The sequence below is a fragment of the Schistocerca americana genome, chromosome 4 (assembly GCF_021461395.2).
Source record: "Schistocerca americana isolate TAMUIC-IGC-003095 chromosome 4, iqSchAmer2.1, whole genome shotgun sequence".
Lineage (NCBI taxonomy): Eukaryota > Metazoa > Arthropoda > Insecta > Orthoptera > Acrididae > Schistocerca > Schistocerca americana.
The window spans coordinates 774,910,627-774,924,678 of NC_060122.1; the positions used below are offsets into that span (position 1 = coordinate 774,910,627).

Genomic DNA, 14,052 nt, shown 5'->3' on the forward strand with positions numbered 1-14,052 from the left:
ATCTCCAACAATTGTCTTTCTCCTTCCATCTGAAAGACAGAACATTGACACACAAAAAATACAGAGAAGCCACTAAGTATGCTCATACATTACCACTTATTGTGCCACGATAGGCACAATAAAAAGATTCACAGAAACATAGCTTTCAGCCATTAAGGCCTTAATGGCTGAAAGCTATGTTTATGTGAATTTTTTTATTGTGCTTATCACGGCTCAGCATCTCCGCTATATGGTGAGTAGCAACTTTCCTTCTCTCGTATTGTTACATTCCATCCTGGATTTTCCATTGTTTGTTTATCACTTATTGATCACATATCCCTTGTCAGCATACAGGCACATTAGACCACTCAAGAAATACTAATTAAAAATACAAAGAAAATTCCATATCCATTTACAGTAACACAGCATGCACAGCTATAATGGTGACTTCTCACTTGTTACTGACTAGTTTTATCATCTTAAGTAGATAAATACTTTGTGTACCTGCTGTTTTCTCCGCAGGTGAGTATATTACTGGGCTTATCACTAGGGCCCTCTGCTTTTGGCAAGAACCAAAAAGCGGTTATATCTTGCAGTCCCTGTCTTCCTTGTTGTTTGCTCAACCCTTAGTTGTGTTGTAAAAATTTAAAAATAACTATTTTCTCACTTTTTGGTAGATCAAATGAAGTGTTAGGTGATTAAGTAATGTAACAAACCAGTCATCCCAGATTGTATTAAGAGAACAGTAAAAAATGTTTTAAATTAACTGTACTTTTTATCTCTAATCTGAATCAACAGTTTCTTGTTTAATTATGTCAGAATATGACTTGGTTGTAAATGGGGCTGGGAAGATGGTGATAAATTGTAAACCATATTTGGACATTGAACAGTAGAAAAGGAGAGGAAACTAATTTAACTTAAAACACTGAGTGCCTAATGCTGACAGACTCCAGTAACAAGAAACAGTTTATTTTGACTGTCCTTTGTACATACTTAAATTGCGGCCTTCCTTTCTCTTTCCTGCAATTATATATTGTAAATTGTCTGATGGAGCATGGTGTAAGGCTGTGCCAAATTGATGGGAAACTTAAAACCAAAGAACATACATGGAACTGTTAATACAGATCTTATAAATTCACTGATGTTGTACCATTATGGTGTTCCTTAACCACAGGCAGTTACAAAATCAAGACACTGGTAAAAATAAACTTCAAAATTAATTTCACTCTGCAGTGGAATGTGCACTGATTTGAAACATTGTGATATATTAAAACTGCATGCCAAATCAGACTCGAATCTGGGACTTTAGCTATTTGCAGGCATTCGCTCTACCTAATGAGCTAACCAAGCGCGACCCACAACCTGTCCTCACTGCCTTACTTGCATCAGTGCCTCATCTCCTACCATCCAAACTTTACAGGAGTTCTCCTGCATACATCTTGGGATAAAGGATATTGAGGGTGTAGCGGTTCACCTAATTTTTTTTCTTCATTTGTTGTCCTCTGTGTCGACATACTGGCTGAAAAAATGGGGGTAGATGTACAGTACTGTCTTCCATAAATTATGTAGTTGACAGATTCACAGTTGCATTTTACGGTCTTTTACTTTCACTTTTCACAACCCCCAATAATACACAGTTATATATGGCCAGTGCACTATAGCTATAACTTCCTATAAGTCTCATTAAACAATCCACATACTGCTACAATAGTTTACTGTTGAACATCTATGAGTTGTAAAAGCCTAACCACAAAGTTCACAGTTCTTGAAGAATACACAGGTACGTATGAAGCAGACACAGTCACTGTTTTAACACACGCCCTAATTGTGTAACACTTATTACACTGTTTAGTTAGTGCATTGTTGTCGTTCTAACCAGCACAGGTCTGAAACTCGGCCGTGGATTGACTGTCTCGTGACCAAAAATTGGGCCCTTATAAATCATCACAATAATAGGTGCTGAAACTACATATTGTTCGAAGTTTAATTTACAGAAATTACAATTAAAACTTAACTCATTACATTGAAGAATTCCATCTTTTTAACAGTTTCTTCTGCTACAAGAGTTAGGCGGAATTATTTGTTCAAATCATGAAATTAACAAACATAAGTATGCAAACAATACTTTGGATAAAACTGTTAATTACTTTGGAATTAATGAAGGGCTGGTTTTGCTAACACATTTTCGAATAGAGCCAAATAGATTCTTTAAGATTACTAGTATTTTGTCTTCCAAATGTTTATAATTAATATATAATTTATATTTGTTTATATGTCAACAAAAGAATTTAAGTAACATAACAATTACTGATTCCAACCTATAACAAAAGATACTAACTAGGAATAGTCAAAATAAATTAGAAAATCAGTCACATACCTAAAACTAAGCACAAAATTAGATCTGTTGTTATATTCATTAAAACTAAGGGCCAACCTTTCTATTTTATGAAAATGCAGATTATACTTGGGTATGTAAAAGGTAATTAGTTACAATTGAAAAAATGAATTTTAAGGAGGCAGAGGGCAAAACAAGAGGGGAAGTAAAAAATATCCCAGCTTGCTTCATCACAAGTGGATATGGCTTAAGGCACAGCCCGGGTGATTGTTTTCCAGGTTTCGAGTTCTGGTCTAGCACACAGTTTTAACTGGCAAGAAATATAGAAAACATAACTTTATTGCTTGCTAGAGCCCAAAACTACATAATTCAGGACTTAAACTACAGATTATCAATTTGTAGTACATCTGAACACAAAAACACCTTGGCTTCTTATTCTAAAATCCTGTTTCACAGCTTGAATTGTTTTTTACTATGTCAAGGAATGTTGATGTATGTCAGACAACTTTCTGGGTTTTAACAAGTGTGTAGGTGTAGAATTTTCCACCTGTAAGTAACCCAAGGTCAAAATTGCGATTGTAACGATTAAAATCAGACTGTCGAACACAAAATACTGTTGTTCAGTAAAGTTAAGAACTTCCTTATTTCAGTCTCCTGTTATTCAGTAATAATGTTCCTCACAGTGGTTTAAAACCATTTATTTTAATATATTATTTTTCACTTTTGCCCCCACTTCTTTATATATTTTTTTAGTTTTAAATTTACACTATCAACATTGTGCAGATTATCCAATAACTTGTTCCACAGCTGAGTAGCCATGGATCATATGGTCTTGCAGAACTGAAGGAAAAATAAAAATTAAATAACCTCAGATTGTAGCCATAATGTACCATTGCTTGCATCTACAAGAGAGATTATGGGAGAAACGACATGTCTCAAAATTGCGATGGACTGTATCCCATCAGGGAGCAGACCAGTGCGAAGACCTCAGAAGAGGTGGATGGATGGATAAAGAGAAGATTTGCTGCAGCCAGGCATCTTTGAGAATTGGAGACAAACAGCAGAAGACAAAAGCAGATGGAGAGACTTAACTGTGATATCACATGGTTCTCTGGAGCTGACCACTGCTTTCAGCCTTGGAAGCACTAAGGAGGTACTAACTGAATTGAGAAAAAAAAATAGAAATTTATGGAACAATTTGACTAAATGAGGGATCAGTTGATAGGGCATCCTCAAGCATGAAGAAAATGTCAGTTTGGCAATGAAGGAAAGTCTAATGGATAAAAATTGTAGATGGAGACCAATGGATGAATATAGTACGCAGATTGAAGTGGATGGATGTTGCAGCAGTTATTTGGAAATGAATAGACATGCACAGGAATAGAGTAGTGTGGAGGGCTGCATCAAACTAGTATTTGAACTAAAGACCACAACAATGACGACGACATAGACTGAATAAATTATTTAAATTAGTTTTAAAGATCTATCTTAAAATGAGTGCCAATGTATTTGTTTGAAAAGAACACGTCTGGTGTCCTGCGGTGGCCCGGTGTAATGTTAATCTCTCTTTATACAGCTTAAGCATTTTCGTGGACTAACTTGTTGAAGAATGCTGGTTCTGCTTTCTTGCAGCGCCGATGTCTTCTGCTAGCACTGGACGCTTCTCTGAAGATTTCACTGCTAGGAAGGGGAAATTCTCTCTCTCTCTTCTTATTTAAAAAATACGCTACTCTTAGAATATCATTCAATGCACCAGAACATATTTATTTCCACTTTGTACAAAAAAACAACTAAACTTTATGACGTAAGCCCACACATTACTGGGCATCCAGAATCATTTAATTACACATTTTTGAACACAATTAATACATAAGCTTATATCGTGGCTGACTATCCACGTCCAGTCTACGTACTCTCAACAGCAGTTCAACATCTAATAAACAGTCACTATCTCGAGTCAGTCCATTTGTTTTTCAACAATAGAAAGCTACATTACTCTTTGCAGCCGGCCACGGAGCTTCTGCGCCGTATTTGATTATTCTTGGCAGGTCGTGCTGAACTTTTGCCAGTGCCGACGAATGATCTCCCTTCCAGTTTCACCTGCACAAACAATAAATGGGTGCAGTATCCCATGCTCATCCTTACACCCTGCTTTAAAATAACGCGTGCTCGAAACGGCTGGAACACAAGTGTCTCCAGACTTTCATAAAATTCTGGGGGCATTACAGTCCTTCCCAATCCCTTTCAGTGTGAACATGTGCTCATTGTCACCTGGATGGAAACTCTAACCTTACTTCCTTTCTTCTTACAATGTCATTTAGATTATGTAATAATTTAGCAACAATGTCTGATGTAACACCTAGGAACCTTAGCAACAATTAATTATTAGGTCAGTAAGCCCAAAACTTACTTACATTTTCATTCCTTCTTGCAAACATCATAAATAAATGTAAGCATCCAAAGACTTTCTATAAATTCCTACAGGATATCAGATGCTCTCACAGTTCATTTTGTGTAGTCATCATCATCATCATCATCATCATCATCATTGTCATCTTTTTTTCAAGGATATCTCTTTTCCCACTCAGGTTGTAGTTCAGGATCTTCTGAGGAATTCTGTGATCTGGCATTCTCATGAGGTATTGTTTCCAATCTTCACAGTATTTTTGAATTTTTTCATTCATGCTGAAAATATTTAATTCTTTTCTAATATATTAATTTCTAATCATCTGTCTTTTTGTGCAGCTCTTCACCTTAGGAAGAATCTCTTCTCTACTGTTTCATTCCTTCTTATTTCTTGAACTCAGTTTTTACTTCCATATGATAACACCGGAAGTGCAATTACTTCATAGGATTTCATGATAATTTCTTTTTGTACTTTATGGGCCAGTGTTCTGCTAATGTTACCACAGACTGCTTGGAATTTGTGTATTAAAGTTGTACTTCTTGCAAATTTCATTCAGCAGGTATACTGATCTCTGAATAATAACAATGTCATCAGCAAACAAAAGTACATTCCGGTTTTTCCCATTTGTTACCTTAATTCCTTTGTTTAGCTTATATTTCCATTTGTGAAGGAACAAGTCAATGTAGATTTTGAAAAGGGTAGGTGATAGTCCACATCCTTGTCTAATGCCTTGGTTAGTAATTATTTCTTCTAATCAATTTGTACCTGTGTTCATTACAATGCATGTAGTTTCGTAAAGACTTTTCACTGCCTTTGTTAGGTGATAAGGATATTCACATTCAGATATAATCTTCTATAGGCTATCACAGCTCACACGGCCAGAGACGTTGTCAAGTTCAATAAGGGCCATACGGGTTTCTGTATTAAATTCTCTGTGTTTTTCTATTATATTTTTAATTACAAACACATTTTCTGTGCATGAACAACCTGATCTAAATCCATATGTCTTTGAGTATAGTTTGTAGCCAGTATTTACAAGACTTATGCCATGATAGTTTTTACAGTCAATGTTTCCTTTTCTGAAAAGAGAGATTACTTACTTCTGCTGTATACCAAGGCTCTGGGATTTTGCAGTTCAACCAACATTCATTTATTGATTGTAAAAGTCTTTTATCTAGTGGTAGCCCTCCATATTTAATGTGTTCTGCATTTATTCCATCTATTCCAGTAGCTTTTCTGTTCTTGATGCTTTTCAAAGCCTTTTGTAATTTGTCCATAGTAATTGGATCTACTGTTTAATTGTAAATACTTTCTCCAATGTCAGCTTTGGCCTTCTGGGTACGCCGCAAGTCTGTGTAATGATTTAGGGGTATAATGTTCAGTGAGGCAGTGTCTTTTCTTCCTTGTTGAGGGCTTTCATGCCTTGTATGCACATTGCTGTCTACCGTGTACATCATATTCTAAGATGCTTATGAAAGTCTCATGATTCTTGATGTGCTTTGTGCACTAGTTGTTTTACAGCATTCCTTTTTATTTTGTACATTCCTCAGCTTTCTGCTGTTTTTATCTGTAAAAACGTCAAATAAGCTGTTTATTTTTCTTTAATTTCTGTGTTCCAAATTCTGAGTCATTTTTCCCCGTTTGTTTTCTTCCTTTTACCAAGTGCTTCTGAGCCTGCTTCTTTGAGGTAGGTTTTGATATTATTCCATTCTATATTGATGCCTTTAATGACTGGTGAAGCAAGCTTTTGTTGGAGTCTGTACTGATAATGTTTCCTGATATTATATCCTGGCAGGAGATGTACTTTGAACAACTCTTGGTGTGTCTTATTTTGGAGAGTCTTTGTCTTCTTCCATTTTGATAGTAACCTTATCTTACTGCCTAGAAGGAAGTGGTCACTACCTGTGCCGCTTCCTCTATAAATACGTGTATCTTGCATAAGTTTCTTCATTTTATCATTAATAATTATGTAACCAGTCACAGATCTTAATCCTTGTGCACTCCATCTAACTTGTGAATGTCTTTCGTTCTGTAAAATGTGTTAGTAATTTTAAAATTGTTGATGGAGGCAAACTGGCATAGTTCAAGTCTATTATTATTAATAATATTTTCTCCAAAGAGTCCTACTGTTCCTGGTGAGGAAGATTTCTAACTCTTACATTAAAATCACCAGCAATGACAGCATAGTCCATCTTATTGATCTTGTTCACTTCTTTCTGAAGATCATTGTTTAAAGTGTCAGTATAATCCTTCCTTCCCTACTCTGGGTCATAGACATCCATAACTGTCAGATGATCTCTTGAAATCTGAAATGTGAATGTCATTATTCTTTCGTTTATGAAGCTCAATTCATTAATCTTTCCTCTCCATTTATCATTGACTAAAATTGCTACTTCAGCACGCTCATTTTCTTTGTGGGACACCACTGTAAGCTATCCAGTAGTCTGTCAAATCATTTGTTCCTTGTAGTTTGTTCTTAATTTCTGCTATTATTGCAATGTCTTGTTTCCTCTCATTGAGTACTTGATTAAATTTGCTTTCTTTGTTGGTCAGCCCTCTAACATTCCATGTTGCCAAAGATACATAATCCGTAATGCCAAATCATTTGTCCTTTAAGATTTTGTGGTTGTCACCAGTTGATCCAGTTCTGTATCTGAAGCTGTTTCTGAGTTTGCCACTAATTTTAAATCCCCTGGCTGTGTTACAAGCGCTGCACCAGCTAAGTTGCATGATGGAGCTGCCACCTCTAGGTATTGCAAGGACATTTAATCTTTAGTTCAGGACTTCTGTTTCTCTATGGAGTATTTTGTGGACCTTTCTCCAAATACCTGTTTTTAGCTGTTTTCTCTTCTGTCAATTGGGATTAATGTGTAGCCATTTTTAACTACTCTGTTTGTCTTTGTGTTCTACAGTTCTAATGTGGGTGCGTATGACCTTAGTTGTTTTTACGCCCTAAAACAAAACAAAGAAACCTGTAGGTATAGTGACCTGCCTCATTTTCTGTCATGGTTGCGTTACTTAGGGAAGCTGGTTCACCAAGCCTCCAGAGCCCTCCCTGCCCTATGTTGTGGGGAAACTCTTCATCTGGCTCCTCAGTTGAGACCACTCCGGCTAGGGCGACCCTGCCAGTAGCTATGCTACTGCCAGCACAGTCCCAGACTTCAGCACATAACCCCCCCCCCCCCCCCCCCCCCCCAATCCCAGCACTGAAAGTTGCTTCTGTAAGGCAGTGTCCCCTGGAACAGGGCAGTATAAGAGCTTGATCAGTTTCTGTCATTTCTCCTGAATATGCCTTGAGAGGTCAGTGAAGAATTTGGTATGCAAAGTAAAACTACTGGTTCTACTGACAATATTGTAAACAGATATATTGCTACTCACCATATAGATGAGACATTGAGTCACAGACCGGCAGAACAAAAAGACTGCTTCACAGCAAATGCCACTTGCTCACTGCCTACCAACACCAGCTTTTCTGAATTGCGCAAGGGGGACGTATATCATATGTTCCTGAACCCTTAGCCTCAACCTTCGCTGGACCCCGTCTTTCAACTGCCTGTCCCCTTCCCACCTCCGACTCAAGCACTACACAGCCTTCTATTCCACTAATGCATCAACGCTTACCCTCTTCGTGTACTTTTCTCCTTTTCTGCTGCTCCTCCTCCCCCCCCTCCCTCTCCCCTCAACCTCCCAAATGCGTGTAGCAGCCCTGCCCTGTCCCCACCATCTCTGTGCATGCTCTCACAAGGAGCACTATACCTCCCCCACCCCTACCCTGCTATCTGTCCCCCTCCCCACCACACTCCATCCCAGCCTCTTTCTTCCTCCACCATCCACAGATAGTTTCTCCTATCAGAGTCCAACATCAGGGCCAGTGAGTTGTGTTTGTGTGAATGTGTGTATATTTTCTACTTTAGAAGAAGGTCTTTTGTTGTGCCTGGCTGTGACTCAGTCTCTTCTTCATAGATTTTCCATTGTTTGTGTGGGTAAGTCAGTAAAACCAAAGACGAATAACTTATAGGGAAAGCGTGTTTAGCTTAATTTCTTGTCTAACTGATCAATGTGCTAATTTCATCCAAATTAGTTTTCTGTCTAGATACCAAGAAAGTATGTGTGTGATATTTCATGAACCTTCTATTGATTTATATGAACTTTAGGAACTTACAGATTTTTATTCACAAAATATTGTCTTTTTAATTATTTGAATTGTTTGCTGTGAGCACATAGGCATTTTATTTGTTATTGTTTTTGTTGTGATCATTTGCAAGAAATTAATCTGATGAGTAGTGACTAGTGGCTGGCTTCTAAGCACAGGCAAATGCAGTCTGGCATGTGTTAATAGATACAAATCCCAGTACAGTTTGAATATAGAATCAACCAATTATGAAAATCCATAGCATCAGTCTGATATCTTGGTGTACTGTTCAAAGTGAAAGAGAAATTCATTCTTAGATCTTGTTATGAGGAAGGTAAATAAAAGAGTATGAACCATTGAGGGTATTCTGGGGCTGCATAGATACACAATGAAAGAAATAGTGTATGACACAATCACATTACTTTTCTTCAAACACTGTTCATCTTTATGGGATAATGATCAAAGAAACGTTGTGAAAGTTGAAGAATAGCTAAGTGGTAGCTGAAAATCATGGGTATATGCATAGTGCATTACATAAAGAGCTATTTTTAAAGTTCTACAAACTTGTCTTTACACAGAATATTAACAACACATCATTCCTCTCTCTGAATGTCACCCAAGGACCACACTATAATAGCTGCAGAGACTAGATGGTCTTTGGTTTTTTCCCTTGTGGCACATGGAAATGTAATAAAAAATGGGTGCAATCAATTGCTGGTACCATAAAGCATATAACTGTTTGTGAAGAGGAAATGTTGATGTAACTGTTTCTTATAATATACTGTTGTGTATTTAAATATGGCTCCTGTACCAAGTTTGTTTGTTAATTATTCTTACTTATTTTCTGTCAGATGTGGACTTTTACTGTACTACAAACATGATCCAAAAAGCAATGTAATATTCGTAGTGAAAGGTGCAGTTATTAAGAGTTCCGGGGAAGGACCAATGACTACAATTTACAATCAAGTTGCTGTTGAGAAACCTAAGAAGATTATGGTTACAAAGCACACAAAGAATATGGGCAAATTTAGCTCAGTCACAGTGTCAACAATTGATGAAGAAGAAGATGAAATTGAAGCTGTAAGTGTGTTTGCTGTGTTACATTTCCATTTTTGTATCACTTTTCATAATCAAACGTAATACGTTTGTGCAATCTAATTAAAAAGAATTACACCAGGCGCATTTCAATTTTATTCACAAAGCATCTTCTGTGGTTTTGGTGTTTCTCTACATAATCTGCTCCTTCCCGTCTTGCTAGCAGTAGTTGGTGTTGACAGGCTTCATTTCACATCTGCACTTGGCAGTTTTTGGCATTTTGTGTTATTTTCGGTGCTGCACTATTTACAATTGACTTTCTTAACTGTTTTTCATTCATCACTGCCACAGTGTTTAAAAACATTTTTCAAACTTTTGTCCCTAATTTTAATATTATTATCTGACTTCTATTTCTTTGTGGTGTAGTTTCCTGTACAGCCTTCTGAAAAAGGTCACTAAGTGCCTGAAACTGGCCAAGAAATTAAATTTTTTATATGCAACTGGTTGCTTGTTATTTCATTATATGAAAATGACATGTTAATCAGTTAAAATTTCTGTAGTAACTTTACTACCAGTCACGACTGTGTACAGTGAAAAAGACCAGAAACTGCAGGTCCAGTTTGCGGTTATGTGCACAAGACAAAGACTCCAGACATATTATGAAATTGATTTGAAGGCAAGTAGAATTTTGGAACCAGTTGTAATTTTATAAATCATGTGAAACTGTGACTGATAGCAAAGTTACTAAACAACGACTAATAATCCCTGTGTCCTGCTACCCGTTGGCAAACAAAAACAATGTAAATCTACTGTTTGCATAAGAAGCAGAGAGAGAAGGGTATGTCTGTCAATCAGAAAGCAGTTTGTCTGCTACATTCAACAATCTCTAGTTCATTGAAACAACATTTCAGTACAAACAAAATTTTTACCACCATTCTCAGGTCACAAAATTCATGAGTAACATCATTTCTATATGAATAATGGTTGGGTATTTAATTTGCACACAGTTATATAGGTGCATAAGCAGGAACGAGTTTGACTAGGGAAGTCAGAGGGTAGAAAAAGCTCACCTGGGCTCTCCTACTCTACAACATAACACATCTACAAACATGCTGTTTTCTCCTTCATTTACTTGTGGAAGACATTTACATGTCCATTAAAAATATTGAACTGTTTCATAGTTGAAGACACGATACAATTACATGCTGCCCTCCAGCCTGCAGCAGTTCATGGAATTAATAAGAACAGAATACAAAAATTTCAAGGTTTCTGTTATTACAGGGGTTATCTGTCTTGAGCTGACTGCAATGTAATTAAAAAGAATTACACCAGATGCATTTCGCTTTTATTTACAAAGCATCTTCTGTGGTATTGGTGTTTCTTTATGTAATCTGCTCCTTCCCTTCTTGCTAGCAGTGGTTGGTGTCGGAAGGCTTCATTTCACATCTGCACTTGGCAGTTTATGGCATTTTGCGTTATTTCCCGTGCTGCACTATTTACAATTGACTTTCTTAACTGTTTTTCATTCATCACTGCCACAATGTTTTTAAAAATTAAAGATAAAAAATGATACTTATGCCTGTTGCTGTTACTTGTGAGTGTCAATTATAAAGTGCACACAGCACAATGCCATGGTCCTAAAAAATAGAGGCAGGAGCAATAAGTAGTACAATACTGAGTCCATTAATACAATAATAGCTCTTAGATGCCTACACGTAGTTCACATTGTCTTGCATAAAACTATTGCAGAGAAGCGAAACAAAAAGTGCAGACATCATGCCAGAATATGAGCTAATCAGCCTATGGCAAGCACATGTTGAATTTGGTCCCAGAGTGGAGGTGAAAGTACAATAAAATAATAAAACAAAAAACCTGTTGATAAATAAGTTAACATCGACAAGCAAGTGGCGCTATGGATGGTAATTTTGGGAACTAATCTCCATACAGCTGGAGCGAGGTCTGTAGCATGATTGCAGGAAACCTGTCAAAAAAAAAACAAAGTGTGAAGCACATAAAATATTGGGAAGTGACTGTACAGATAGTGAATTGTGGGCACAAGTATATAATAATGAAAGAAGTAGCACTGAAATATATGCAGGTCGCAAGAACGTTTCATGAAAGACTTGTATCTGGCTTCTAGTGGCTTTAATATCAGTATACAGTACTGTATGTGCCGAACAATTGCTCATGATGGGAACCTGCTTTCTAGTGAATAAGTTTCTCTTTTTGGTGGTTTTTGATTAACTGGAATGTTAATCATTCCAGGATCTTAAAAATCTCATAGAGCAATGACACGGGTTTGAAACTTTTTGCGTCATTTAGTCCCTTTCCTGGTTTCAACACGATGATCAAAATGGCTTTCCTCCATGTCTTTGGGATTTACATTTTAAAATGAAGCGCTGTTTCAGTGATTTGATTCCAAGTTCTCAATTTATCCAACCCTCGGCACCAGTTCCTCTGAATTCATCTTCAAGAGACTGGTTTTCACAGTTCAGGCATCGTAGTTGCCCTGCCATATGTTGTGCCATTACATGTTGTTGACTTGCCACATGATTTGCAGTCACTTCTGAAATATTCTTAGGGCTTGTGGGATCTCCAGAGAGGCTCGTGAGAAATTTCTAGGTTTGCTTACTTTCATGTCAAAACTTTCAACCAGGTTTTTTTCACTTATCCTTTGGCTTCAGTAATGGCTAGCATCTGTCTCTTTTCTGCCTGTATGATTTGTTCAGAGAAAAGATGGTTCTGGTAAAGTTCTTACCAATACTCAAGTAAAGGTTTGATAGTCTTTTACAGTCTTAGTAAGACTTCTTTGTGATACACCATCATGTTATTCAACACCCTCAAACCCCTTTGGTGATCTCGATGAAGTTGTTATATTCTTAAGGCCCTCTGCAGCATTTTCAATTTGCTTTTCTGAAATTCAAATTTGTCCTGAACTGTACCTACTCTGGTTTCATCATAGAGCTGACGATACATATGTGTGAGGTGTCATCTCACCCACACATATGTCGCTCTGAGCAGCAATCCCAGAGTTTGTCAGTATTGTGGCCTATCTCCCCTTGCCACAGTTGACTGAGGATAGTTTGATGCTGTGATCTAGCTGGAGATCATTTCACTGCCCATGCCTTGAGTGCAGCTCCATTGTCATTGGTCCCATAGTAGCTACATATCGTATTTGGTAGATGGGATCTCCCAACACAAAGCTGATGTCACGATAGCTGAAATTAGTTCATTCCTGGAAGGTATAGTCGTTATTTGTTATATATGATACCTGCCAGTATTTTCACTTGTTTTATATTCTACCCTAAACTTTGAGAGTTGGCACGCAGTTCTGTCTGTATCTTTGTAAAGCTTGGAATTAAAGTATTTCTGAAACATTTGTGTATGGCATTTATGACAAATTTTTTAATTTCTTTACAGCGGGAAGTTGCTGATTCTTATGCCAACAATGCACGAATCATCGAAAAGCAGTTGGAAAGGAAGGGTATGAACAAGAGGAAAATGGTTGTGCAACAGACACAGGCTGAAATGGATGCTAAACGGAACAGAGTTCGTGGAACTTTAATTGACAATAATTAATGATATAGTGGATACAAAAAGAAGTAAATGCACAGATTTGAGAGTTACACAAGTACAGAAATTGTACATATTGTAATATACCACATAATTACATTAATATTTGAAAAATATGCTCACAATAATGTGAATAACATTATTAATTACATACCCTTTCTTAAAAACATAAAAAATTGTATTCTTCACTTTTGTATACCACTGTTACACAGCAGTGAGGCATATTACAGGGAGGGGCAGTCAAACTTGCATTTATTATTAGTGCGTGGAAGCGTTGGAAGTAGTGGGGGGGGGGGGGGGTCGAGTAACCAAGGTCACCACTGTGTTCTCCAACACACAGCATTTCAGTAGCCATGGAGCAGTGGACTAAGCAACAATGGTTATTTACAGTGAAAGCGTTCTACCAAAGCGGTAGCTATGTAGACACTCAGCGTTGTTTGTGGGTGCATTTTCAAATTAATCGTAATAGGCCGGTGCCTTCAGTTGACTCAATAAAAACTTGGGACGGAAACTTTGAAAATGTCTGTGAAACAACAAGGAAAAGAGGTGGCAGAGCGAAGACAGTACATACTCCCTATAATGTGTAACATG

The 14,052-nt window shown here is 37.2% G+C and overlaps 1 protein-coding gene across 1 annotated transcript in view; it reads left to right on the forward strand.

The window, feature by feature from the left end:
* The window catches only part of LOC124612409 (STING ER exit protein), a 35,433-nt gene extending 21,856 nt beyond the window's left edge, over nt 1-13,577 (forward strand). The window contains exons 3-4 of the mRNA XM_047140602.1: nt 9,705-9,933; nt 13,309-13,577. Of these exons, the coding sequence (XP_046996558.1) occupies nt 9,705-9,933; nt 13,309-13,467 (388 nt within the window). The 3' untranslated portion in view covers nt 13,468-13,577. The remainder of the gene's footprint in view (nt 1-9,704; nt 9,934-13,308) is intronic.
* Nucleotides 13,578-14,052: the final 475 nt, after the last annotated feature.